The following is a 12438-nucleotide window of genomic DNA, read 5'->3' as shown; positions in this document are numbered from 1 at the left end:
GCCATAAATTAATTTTGTCTGATTTTGAACTTCATATAAATGGAATCTCCAACAGCATGTTCTCTTTAGCATCTCCCTTGTTTGACTCACTGTTCTGTCTCGTACATGCTTTACCTGTCTTCTCATCTTGTAGGACTCAGCGTAAGTGTCCCCTCCCCTGAAAAGCTTTCTCCGAGCACCCTGCCTAGGCACATTCCCAGCCCCCTGGTCCTCTGGTACAACACCTTGTTTATTGCCTTCACAGTATTGATCACATCTTGTGATTACGACTTGTTTTCTTGCTTAGCATCCGTCTCACCCTAGACTGGACTTGGTGAACACAGGAAACTTTTTGGTCTTGTTCACCATTCTCTTTCTGGTGGCCTAGCACAGTGCCTGACACAATCATAGGCACTCAGTCACAATTATTTGTTGACTTTACTGAATGAATGAATGAAGAATGAGCTCTGCTTTATTTCCTGACTTGTACTGAAGTTAAAAAAAAAAAAAGTCTTGAAACTTTCTAGTATTTGACAGAGTATTATCTAAGATAATTCTGGATTTCACTAAGACTTTATGAAAATCTTTTCTTGTGGGTGATGTAGACTAATTGCCATAGATGACAGTATGGAATTCTGTACCCCAATAAAAATGATTAATGTATTAATAGCAATCTTGAGGGGAATGTTTAGAAGTTCTACCTTGATCAGCATTTTTACAGAGACTTAGGTGAAGGCATTGCTAGCATGACAGCTTTACATGCTGCGAGTTTGGGGGGCATAGCTGGTACCTTGGATAACTGAGTCTGACCCTGAGGAGATCGGAGGAGATAGAAAGATGAGTGGACTCTAGCAAGATGAAATGTTAAAATGGTAAATGTAGGGTCTTAACACTTAGTTTCTAACAGTCAGCTTCATATTAACGCAGAGAAAGGTGGCTTTGCAGTCTGTATAAGAAAGGCCTGAGGGGGTAAGGTGGCTGTGAAGGTGTGTTAAGTCTGCAGTATGACTTTGTTGCCTCACGACATTAATACTGTGTTGAGCATCTGTTAAGAGAAATAAGTTGTTGAGGAAGAAGAGCTTATAGTCATGTTCTCCTTTGTGCTTATGCACCACTTGAAATGTTCCTTTTGCCCTGGATCACACTTTTATTTTGGTTTAACAACAAAATGGATTGTCTGGAGCACTTGTCGTCAAACTAAAGCCCCCGGACACCTGTTTTGTGAATAAAGTTTTATTGGAACACAGCATGCCTCTTTGTTTTCTTATTTTCTGTGACTTCTTTCTGCTTCAGTGGCAGTGTTGGGTATTGTTACAGAGACCATATGGCCTGCAAAGCCTAAAATATTTGCTCTCTGGCATTTTCCAGAAAAAGCTTTCCAACCTCTGGTCTAGAGAATTAGACCTAGGTGATGAAGAGAGTGAAACTTTGGCAAGAGAGTAACAGCAAAAGGAACATGAGATTTTTTAACCAGGTGAAGAGAAGATTTAGGTGTGACAGGGAGAGCCATCTTCAAATGTTTGAAGCATTATTGTTTGGAAAAAAATTGGACCCTTGTCTGCTTAGCTTTGTTAGGGAAATTCAAAACATGATAGGAAATATGGGGCGAGGGGAAGATTTTGTTAGCATATAGAAAAGTTGTTTTAACATTGGATTGGGCTATTTCTAGAAGTAATGAGTTTTTTGGTAACCAGAGGCATTTAAAAAGAGGCCAGGGGCTTCCCTGGTGGTCGAGTGGTTGGGACTCCACGCTTCCACTGCAGGGCACGCTGGTTTGATCCCTGGTTGGGGAACTAAGATCCGCGTGCGCAGCACAGCCAAAAATTAAAACAATAAATAAATAAAGAGGCCAGGGACTTCCCTCGTGACGCAGTGGTTAAGAATCCGCCTGCCAATGCAGGGGACACGGGTTCGAGCCCTGGTCCGGGAAGATCCCACATGCCACGGAGCAACTAAGCCCGTGCGCCACAACTGCTGGCCTGCGCTCTAGAGCCCGTGAGCCACAACTGCTGAAGCCCGTGTGCCACAACTACTGAGCCCACGTGCCTAGAACCCGTGCTCCACAACAAGAGAAGCCACCACAATGAGAAGCCCGTGCACCGCAACGAAGAGTAGCCCCCACTCGCCGCAACTAGAGAAAGCCCCGCGCACAGCAACAAAGACCCAACGCAGCCAAAAATAAATAAATAAACTAAATTAAAGAAAAAAATAAAGAGGCCAGATGACTGTTTTACCTATTCACATAGGTGAGGGGCAGGCACGTGAGAACTAGATATCTCCTGAACGCTTGTGGTTCTGAGATTTTCCTTGGAATGATTCTCAAACTCAGGTTGTGGTTCTCAAGCCTTTCTCCAGGGCACTGGATTAGTCTGGCCCAACAGATTGTAGATCAAGCAAGTCCTGCAGGCCTTAAACAGGGGATTATTACCTTGTTCAGATATTCTGGTGTATACCAAAACATCATTCCAATAGAAAATAATATATTTAACAGGCATTAACTAAATCTAGTTTAGCTCCTTTAAAAGTTTACATTTTACTTATTTTTTCAGGCATGTGGAAGGTGTGACTCATTCTTCTTTCCTCCTATTGATTCACAAGACAGTTTCAAGTTTCTTTGTTTATACCAAGTGATATGTGACCTTGAAAAATACTCAAGTGTGTAAGGCTAGAGCACAGAGTGCTCTTTAGGTTTACTGTTTGCTACCTTTTGTAATCTCATATTAGATTTCCTTGCTATACTTGAGCTTATCAGCTATTTTTATTAAATGTAAAAAATGCAGTTAGGCAAACTGACCTTTTTGTATTGAGTTCTATAATCTTTTCTTCTTCTACTGGTCTCCTGAAATAGAAATTTAGAGTTAAAACTTCAGAATTTGGGGACTTTCCTGGTGGTGCAGGGGTTAAGAATCCGCCTGCCAATGCAGGGGACACGGGTTCGATCCCTGGTCCAGGAAGATCCCACATGCCACGGAGCAACTAAGCCCGTGCACCACAACTACTGAGCCTGTGCTTTAGAGCCTGCGAGCCACAACTACTGAAGCCCACGCGCCTAGAGCCTGTGCTCCGCAACAAGAGAAGCCTCTGCAATGAGAAGCCTGCGCACCACAACGAAGAGTAGCCCCCGTTCGCCGCAACTAGAGAAAGCCCGCGTGCAACAACGAAGACCCAACACAGCCAAAAAAAAAAAAAAAAAAAAAGGTGAAATGTTATAATAGTGGAAATAAAGAGATTTAAAAAAGAGAAAAAACTTCAGAATTTAAAAAGAGGAGCTTTTCAAATCAAAATACCATGAGTAAGTGATCTTCTTTTAGATCTAAATTCAAATTATGGAAAGCGGCTGAATGAGAGTCATTCAGCAAACATTTGAATTAAGAGCATTGTACCTTGTACATCGAATTAACTATTCGTGTGATGTCTTAAATTGTTTTCTTCTGATTTGGACTTCTTACAACTTTTGTACTTTGCAGTAGATGGTGGACTTGAAATGTGTGGTTTTCCAGTTTATCTGACCTGCTGGCTACGTCATGTGGGTCTGGGTTCAGACTTCGGTGAAATGGAGGAGGCCATGGCCTTCCCGCCTTGTCATTGGCAGCTTTTCAGGGTTCATATTGGTTGCATGTCCTCAGGTCTGAAAACTTAAGTTCAGGCAGTTCTCTCAATTGGGGACTCCTTCATTCTACAGAGGTTCAGGTGTCATGGTATCTGTTATGTGGAAAAGCTTTGCGGGCTGTAGAGAACCATGCACGTAGAAGTTGATTTTAGCGAGAACAGTAATACTCATTTAAGTAGGCTCCAGCTGAGAGTCTGGATGCAGCTGCAGAGCTTCTCACTCTGGCCAGTGTTCTCCTTCGCCATTTTCTTCCCACTGTCTGTCTCAGATCTTTTGTCCAGGATATCGCATTTCGTCAGAATGAGTTGGAGAAACGGAGGCACTCAGACATGGATTCTGTTGAGTAAACATTTGACTTACTAGCTAACTCTCTTTGCTAGCAGTATTTTAAATTATTTCTATTTATTTCCTTTTTTGCTCCATCACATTTTTAAATCTTGAAACACTGATGAGAAATATTTCCTGCATATCCATAAAACATTCAGGAAGAAAATTTGATCTTTAATTATGATTTTTTAAAAAATCAGTTGCTCAGATGCTTACTACTATTTTATTTGGGTTGGCCTTAACGGAAAAACCCGAACGAACTTTTTGGCCAACCCAATATATTCATACTAAACAAATACAAAACACAGTTGAAACTTTTTTCAGGCATTTGACTAGTATGACAGCTTGTTGAATTAGGTAATATTCCCACTCCCTGAGGGTGAGAATTAAGTTGTCCCTTACCCATTTTGTATCCCTTCTTCCCCACACCTAGTGGATGCTTCCTACATGCCAGGCACTCCAGTGTGTGTGTGTGTTTGTGTGTGTGTGTGTGTGTGTGTCTCTGATGAATAAGTCATCAACATGACTCTTAAAGTATTACATAATTACATACAGATATTTTGTTAAAATTTTCTTTGAAGTTTTACTAAATAGCTCAACAATTGGGGAATACACTTGAACACCCTAACCTGTTGTTTTCTGCCTTTGCTTATTTAAGCAATCCATTTTCCAGCTGTAAAGGGATCTGTCATTCCTTTGGTGCTCAAAACACAGTAATGGTACCTAATGCTTATATAGCACTAACTGTGGGCTAGGTACTGCTCTAAGCACTTCCTGTATATTATCAGTTTATCTAATCCTTATGGCAATCCTTTGAGGTAAAGGCTGTGATCCTCATTTTACAGGTGAAGCAACTAAGGCAGAGAGGTTAAGTAACTTACCCAAGGTTGTACCATTAATAAGTGCATTAGTAATGGTGTCAAGGGTAAAACAGCTAGATTCCCATTAGTTGAGAGGGATGAAGGAGGTTGAGAAAGTCAGTGTGTGAATGCACACAGTGTGCTCATTATCCTGCAAATAGGTGAGCACTTGAAAGCAATATAAAATTTTCTGCTGCAACATTGTAATATTATAAAAGTTGATTTGAGTAAAAAATTGTCTGGCTGTGCTTGGCCATCTTTGCCCCATTCATATTGCTTTTCCAGTTCTGTTATTTAGAAGAGGACATCGTATAACTAGATACATTCTCTAGATTTATTTTTACTGTTATTTTCTTTTTAAAAAATATTTATTTATTTATTTTGGGCTGTGTTGGGTCTTCGCTGCTGCATGCGGGCTTTCTCTAGTTGCGGTGAGCGGGGTCTACTCGTTTGTCGCGGTGTGTGGGCTTCTCACTGCGGTGGCTTCTCTTGTTGCGGAGCACAGGCTCTAGGTGCGCAGGCTTCAGTAGTTGTGGCTCGCGGGCTCTAAAGCACAGGCTCAGCAGTTGTGGTGCACGGGCTTAGTTGCTCCGTGGCATGTGGGATCTTCCTGGACCAGGGATCGAACCAGTGTCCCTTGCATTGGCAGGCGGCGGATTCTTAACCACTGCACCACCAGGGAAGTCCTTGTACTATTATTTTCATTTGAGAAATATTGTTCTAAATACTTGCTGGTATGCAAGGATTAACTCTGAATATTTTTTTTCATTTCTTAACAGTACAGTGCTGTGGATACCAATCCACTCTCTCTGTATGTCATGCATCCATTTTGGAACACTGTAGTAAAGGTAAGATGATTAATAAGCATGTACTTAGGTTTTAGTAAGTTTTAAATATTTTAAACTATTTTGTGGAGTATTACAGGCCAACTGTCAGTTCAATAAGACGTTTAGAGAAACTGCCTCTCCCATCCTCCTTTCCTTTAGTCACACCTTTTGATTTATCTCATCGTTGAAGTATAAGCTTATACTCTAGATCTATTATATTTATAAAATGCTTCTTAAATTTTTCTAAAATAAATATAATGTTATGATTATAAAAGTTTGTTGATTATAGAATTATTTAAAATATAGAAAATAGACTTATTTCTATTAACTGATTACGGTTTATAATTTGATATATATAATTCCTGTATATATGGTCTTTCAAATTTATAGTTTTTGTTTTGACAAATTTGCATGTTGTGGTATGTAGTGGACAGAGAGATTTCTCTACTTTAATTATTTTGTAATTATTTTGAAAAAAATAGGTATTTCCTACTTGGCTGGCTCCAAATCTGATAACCTTTTCTGGCTTTCTGCTGGTTGTGTTCAATTTTCTGCTTATGGCATACTTTGATCCTGACTTTTATGCTTCAGGTAAGATTATTACTTTAATATAAAATCTTAAATGTCTAAATAGCAAAAAATGAGATATGGTTATTTTCTGATTCTATTAAGATGCTTGCATTTCTGAAAAATTTTGAATATTAGAAGGGTTGTAAGATGTTAGAATTGGGTGTAAAAGCTAAGTTGTGTTTTCACAATCTGTTATGTATGTTTCTAATAAGTTCTAGAAACCAATTTGGCTATTGAATTTAGATATGCTGTCTAAAAAGCAATGAGGTTTTTGTAAATAAAGAGTAATGGGATTTATAAGAAGACGGAAAATTAGGACTCTGAAGTTTTGCCTGAAAATGAATATAAGCAAGGCCCAGCATACCTACCAGTTCCAGAAATATCCCTTCCCCTTTTCTAGGTATGGAATAAAAATCCCCCTTTTCTAAAGGCAATGTGATCTCTCTTTCCCTCTGCTCTGCCCTTGTACGTACCTTTAATAACTCCCAGTTTCCTCTGAAAATGGTTGTTAGACCTTAGATATTTATTGACAGAAGTCTGGGCCCTTACTGAGGAGGGGAGGCAAAATGCACCTTTGGAGGCAGTTTTCAGCCTATTCCCAACATCTTCTTTCAGACCCACTGCTATCTTACTTCCTCCCACACCCCAGCTTCTGCCCCGGCTGGACAAGAGAATCTGGAGCACATCTGGGATGAGGGGGCATATGTAGGAAACAGTTTATTCTTATTGCTCAGCTGGTGGATGGAGTTGAGAGGAATAGAAAGATGGAGGTAGATGAGTATTTTTTGCATTCTAAGTTAGAAGATATTTTCCAATAAGAATACTTATAAATGATGTAGTCAGGAGTTTTAGTACTATAATTCCGGGGTCCCCAGCCCCTGGGCCGCGGTCCGGTACCGGTCCTCGGCCTGTTAGCAACAGGGCTGCACAGCAGGAGGTGAGCAAAGGTCGGGCAAGCGAAGCTTCATCTGCCGCTCGCCCTGCTCGCATTAACCGCCTGAAACACCAGCACCGCCCCCCTCCCCCGTCCATGGGAAAATTGTCTCCCACGATACCGGTCCCTGGTGCCAAAAAGGTTGGGGACCGCTGCTATAATTCATCTGTGTTGTGGGTTCAGCAGACGTTTGTGCACTGACCTAGAGAAATTAACAATCACTGACAACATTGTTTTTGTAGGAGAATTTGGAGTTTTAAACACTTAATGACTTGATATTATAGGAATTATGAATATTGAAACTCTGCCTATGCCTGACTTTATCAACTGAAAATTTTAGCCATAGCTTCTGTATATGTAATAAAATGGTAATTGAAGATCATTACCATTACCATGCTTAAATTTCATTAAGCATGGTTTTGATATTGTGGGGTTTTTTAAAATTGTATTTTAATCCTCAGAACAGCCTCAAAAGTTTATCTTTGAAACTAGAAATCGTATTTTCTCTGACTAAATAAGACTATTTACTTAGTTACTAAGAGAACTAAAAATACGTAAATATATGTATTTCTCCAAGTCGTACAACTTGAAGGGCCAGATTAACCATCTAGTCCCAGTATACTTGGGGAGTGGAAGCCAGGAAGGTGAAGTGGTATATTCAGGGCCACACTGCTGGTCGGTTACGGAGCCAGGACTAGAACCCAGACCTGAATCTCACTTGTTTTATCTTACGGGGGGGAAAAGTGAGGTCCAAACATTTCAGAACGATTTTGTTGCCAGAATCATCCAGTTGAGGTAATTTACCTATACACACATCAAAAGGTCTTTTGTTCAGCTAATTAATCATTTAGTGAGAGAGTGTAAGTTGAAAGCTTAATACGTGTTTGTAGTATAATCATAAACAACAAGGATCAGATTAAACACAAGCATTTTTTGAATTCCAAAAACATTATTTTTCATTCTAGGCACATAAGTAATTTTCAAGTGAAGATAGTCAGTCTCGAGTTATGATTAAAGCTCAAAACAAATGCCTATTGTTTATGAGGGGTTGGACAGTTACTTTGGTTTTGTCAGAGTTTGCTGATACATTCTAACATTTACCTAGTTCTGCATTCGAGGTATATTGTAAAGTACTTCAGCTTCTATTTAATAAATAGAAACACTTCTCCTTGGCAGTATGGGCTACGGTAAGAACAGTTGTACTTAGACTGTGTTACAATCTGAGTTGCTTTCCTTTACAGCACCAGGTCACACGCACGTACCTGACTGGGTTTGGATTGTAGTGGGCATCCTCAACTTCGTAGCCTACACTCTAGGTAAGAAATTGGCAAATAGTCAGTGCCTGGTGCAGCTGTCAGCAAGGATAGCCACCAAACATTTTCTCCTATGCTGAATTCATTTTAACTAGGGTTTATTAATATCCTGTTCAATTTGATAAATACGTTCTTGAGTTTCTCTGTGAAAAATATTGTCATTTGCTGGGAATTCAAAGAATAAGATAGGAGTTGGCAAACTACCACCTGTACGCCAGATCTGGCCTGTTGCCTGTTGTTGTAAGTGAAGTTTTATTGGAACACAGCTATGCTCATTCCTTTACATGTCTGTGGCTGCTTTCCTACAGCAGAGACATAGTTGAGTAGTTGTAACAGAGGCCATTTGGCCCACAGTGCCTAAACTATTTACAGTTTGGCCCTTTACAAGAAATATTTCCCAACCCTGGAATAAGACATCATTTTTGCCATGAGTTTGGGAAGCAGTACTGACATATCAAATAACTGCAGAATACTGAGAGAGATGCTGTAATAGAGCATAGTGGGAGAACAAATATAGAAGTGATCAATTCTCATTTGGTGGAGGGGGAGTGGTCAGGGAAGTCCACTGGGCCAGGCTACACCGTGTATTCTGCCAAGTGTGCGTTTCGTTGGGATCATCTGCGTGACTTGTCCTGCATTCTCCTATTCTTCCCTGCTTTATTTTTCTCCATAGCACTTAAAACCATATGACCCCCTTGTATGTTGTCTGCTCTAAAATGTAAGTTCCTTGAGGGTGGGTACTTTATCTTGCTCGCTGTGTACCCAGTGTTAAGAACAGTGCCTGCTCCATAGGAGGTACTCAGTATGTGGTTTTTAAATGAATGTGAAGTAGCAGACCCTGACTTTAAGTTGCTTAGGTCTCTTCAGATAAAAATGACTTGTATTCATAAAACCAGGGTAATTTGGTACAGGATTAAATGCTGACGTGGTGGATGACCAGAGCTGCAAGAGTTTGGGGAAGGAAGAGAATGAAATCAAGAAGAATTAGGCAAAAACTTAGTTAAAAGATCTACATTTAGACAGAGGCTTTTGTGCATTTGTTATTAAAGATGAGTTGGTTTTAATGGGACTTCCCTGGAGGTCCAATGGTTGAGACTCCGCGCTTCCACTGCAGCGGGCACGGGAACTAAGATCCCACATGCCGCGCGGTGTGGCCAAAAAAAAAAAAAAAAATTTTTTTTTTGCTATAGGATTTGGTTGCCAAGGACTGCAGGAGGAATAGGGAAAAGGAAAGGGTGGCCTGTGTGCTCTGACTTTTTTTAAATTTTTATTTATTTATTTATTTATGGCTGTGTTGGGTCTTCGTTTCTGTGCGAGGGCCTTCCCCAGTTGCGGCAAGCGGGGGCCACTCTTCATCGCGGTGCGCGGGCCTCTCACTATCGCGGCCTCTCTCGTTGCGGAGCACAGGCTCCAGACGCGCAGGCTCAGTAGTTGTGGCTCACGGGCCTAGTTGCTCCGTGGCATGTGGGATCTTCCCAGACCAGGACCCGAATCCATGTCCCCCGCATTGGCAGGCAGACTCTCAACCACTGCGCCACTAGGGAAGCCCTGTGCTCTGACTTTTAACAGCATGTCGTAAGAGTCTTTTTTATTTATTTATTTATTTATTTATTTATTGGCTGCGTTGGTCTTTGTTGCAGTGCGTGAGCTTCTCACTGAGGTGGCTTCTCTTTTTTTTTAAAATTAATTTATTTTTTAAATTTTTGGCTGCATTGGGTCTTTGTTGCTGCATGCGGGCTTTCTCTAGTTGCGGTGAGCGGGGGCTACTCTTTGTTGCAGTGCGCGGGCTTCTCATTGCGGTGGCTTCTCTTGTTGCGGAGCACAGCCCCTAAGTGCGCAGGCTTCAGCAGTTATGGCACATGGGTTCAGTAGTTGAGGCGCACAGGCTTAGTTGCTCCACAGCATGTGGGATCCTCCGGGACCAGGGCTCGAACCTGTGTCCCCTGCACTGGCAGGTGGATTCCTAACCACTGCACCACCAGGCAAGTCCCGAGGTGGCTTCTCTTGTTGTGGAGCACAGGCTCTAGGTGCACAGGCTTCAGTAGTTGTGGCACACAGGCTCAGTAGTTGTGGCTCGCGGGCTCTAGAGCGCAGGCTCAGTAGTTGTGGCGCATGGGCTTAGTTGCTCCGCGGCATGTGGGATCTTCCCGAACCAGGGCTCAAACCTGTGTCCCCTGCATTGGCAGGCGGATTCTTAACCACTGCACCACTGGGGAAGTCCCCGTAAGAGTCTTTTGAAATACTGTACCATCTACCTGTTTCAGGTCTCCACAATTCTGGCAAAAATCCTGATCTAACCTGAACTGTTTGTTGCAAAACCTGCCTTGAAGCAACAATTTATAATCTTCATTTATACTACTAGTGTGATTATTCTTACACTTTGCTGCAGAAATATCAGTGTGTTTGATCACAGGGTGCTGCTGTAGGTTCTGCTGGTGGTTTTTTCATAATATATAGGTTATGCGCTGAATTGCCTTTCTTACGAAAAAACGTTGTGAGACTTATCTAGACCCCAGACTTATGGGGCTAGAATGGGTTCAGTGAGAAGACGTACAAAACCTAGTTAATATGTAGTTCATGAATATAATATTTGTAATAACTGCACAGAAGTTGCACTGAGAATAGGAAATTAAGTCAGCAAATAATAAGAAAAGACTTTTAGGATATATTTTAACTACTTGGGGGCAGAAAAGTTCCCAATCCTATATAACAGAGATCTACAGTGTTTGGGCAAGAGTTTGAGATTCATCCTTTCATATATTCCTTCAACAATATTTTTAAAGACCCTCTTTGACACAGACTGAGCTAGGCACTGGGGATAATACTGCTGTGAGCAAGATAAACACAGTAATGATAAGGAATTTTTAATTCCTTGAATCTGAATCTTTACAATTAGTCTAATTCTGATGCACTTAATTAACAAAACTGTTTGTTTGGAGGAGGAAGTTTTATAATTCAGACTCTTCTTCCTTTTTAACTAGGTTGTACCATTCTCTCTTCCTCTTCCCCTCTTCTTCCCCGCCCCCGCCCAGGCTCCTCTGTTTTTGCCCCTGTATGAAGGTGTTCCAGTGTGCTTTCTCTTTCTCCTTCCTTATTCCCTTGGTAATCCTGATCCTTAACACTGTTGAGTTGACTCCCGTGTTAGTATCTAGCCCTTATCTATCTTCTGATAGATAGATCAGTAAGTACCCTTAGGCTGAGTTGCTTGACATTACCATGTGGATGTCCTGCCAACACTTCAATTTCAACATCTAAAACTGTACTCAGATCTTTTCTATCCGTCTTGCTCCTTCAGATTTTCTTATTTCTGTTAATACTGCCACTCTCTTAGTTACACAGACGGGAGATTTTGGAGGTGGTCTTCTTGTCCTTCGGCCTCACCTCTCCTCTTTTGTTGCATTGTCATTTTTATTTTCTTAATATCTCTCCCGCCTCCAGCTTTTTATTCCCACTGCATTCCATCTCAATTTAGGCTTACTAATTAGGGTTCCTCTCCCAGCCTGTCCTTCACACTGATTATCAAGTGGATCTTCCTGAAGCACTTCATTGCTTTTACTCTTTGTAATCCTCAGATAATTTTAGTAGCTCCTCAGACTCTCTAATACCTTTAAACTGGCTCAAACCTCCCTTCTAGCCTCTTTAGACTGCCCTCTTCACATACTAGTTTATACTGCCCTCTTCACATACCAGTTTAGACTGCCCTCTTCACATACCAGTTTAGACTGCCCTCTTCACATGCCAGTTTAGACTGCCCTCTTCACATGCCAGTTTAGACTGCCCTCTTCACATGCCAGTTTAGACTGCCCTCTTCACAGGCCAGTTTAGACTGCCCTCTTCACAGGCCAGTTTAGACTGCCCTCTTCACAGGCCAGTTTCTGGTCAAATTAAACTACTTGGCATTCTCTGCACACACATGTGCTTTTCCATCTCGGTGTTTTTGCCGATAGCACTCCCTTCTCTTGAAATGACACACTCCTTTATCTCCTATCTACTGAAATCCAACTCATTCTTTAGGTCC

The 12438-nt window shown here is 41.3% G+C and overlaps 1 protein-coding gene across 2 annotated transcripts in view; it reads left to right on the top strand.

Moving 5' to 3' along the window:
* Positions 1-12438, top strand: part of SELENOI (selenoprotein I) — a 44892-nt gene that overhangs the window by 11987 nt on the left and 20467 nt on the right. For both annotated transcript variants that reach the window (XM_059893430.1, XM_059893431.1), the window contains exons 2-4: positions 5556-5624; positions 6086-6194; positions 8349-8423. In XM_059893430.1, coding sequence (XP_059749413.1) covers positions 5556-5624; positions 6086-6194; positions 8349-8423 — 253 coding nt within the window. The remainder of the gene's footprint in view (positions 1-5555; positions 5625-6085; positions 6195-8348; positions 8424-12438) is intronic.

Source organism: Balaenoptera ricei, chromosome 13 (assembly GCF_028023285.1).
Source record: "Balaenoptera ricei isolate mBalRic1 chromosome 13, mBalRic1.hap2, whole genome shotgun sequence".
Taxonomy (NCBI): domain Eukaryota; kingdom Metazoa; phylum Chordata; class Mammalia; order Artiodactyla; family Balaenopteridae; genus Balaenoptera; species Balaenoptera ricei.
The sequence above is the reverse complement of the archived record's forward strand: the minus strand, read 5'-3'. Positions and strand labels throughout refer to the sequence as shown.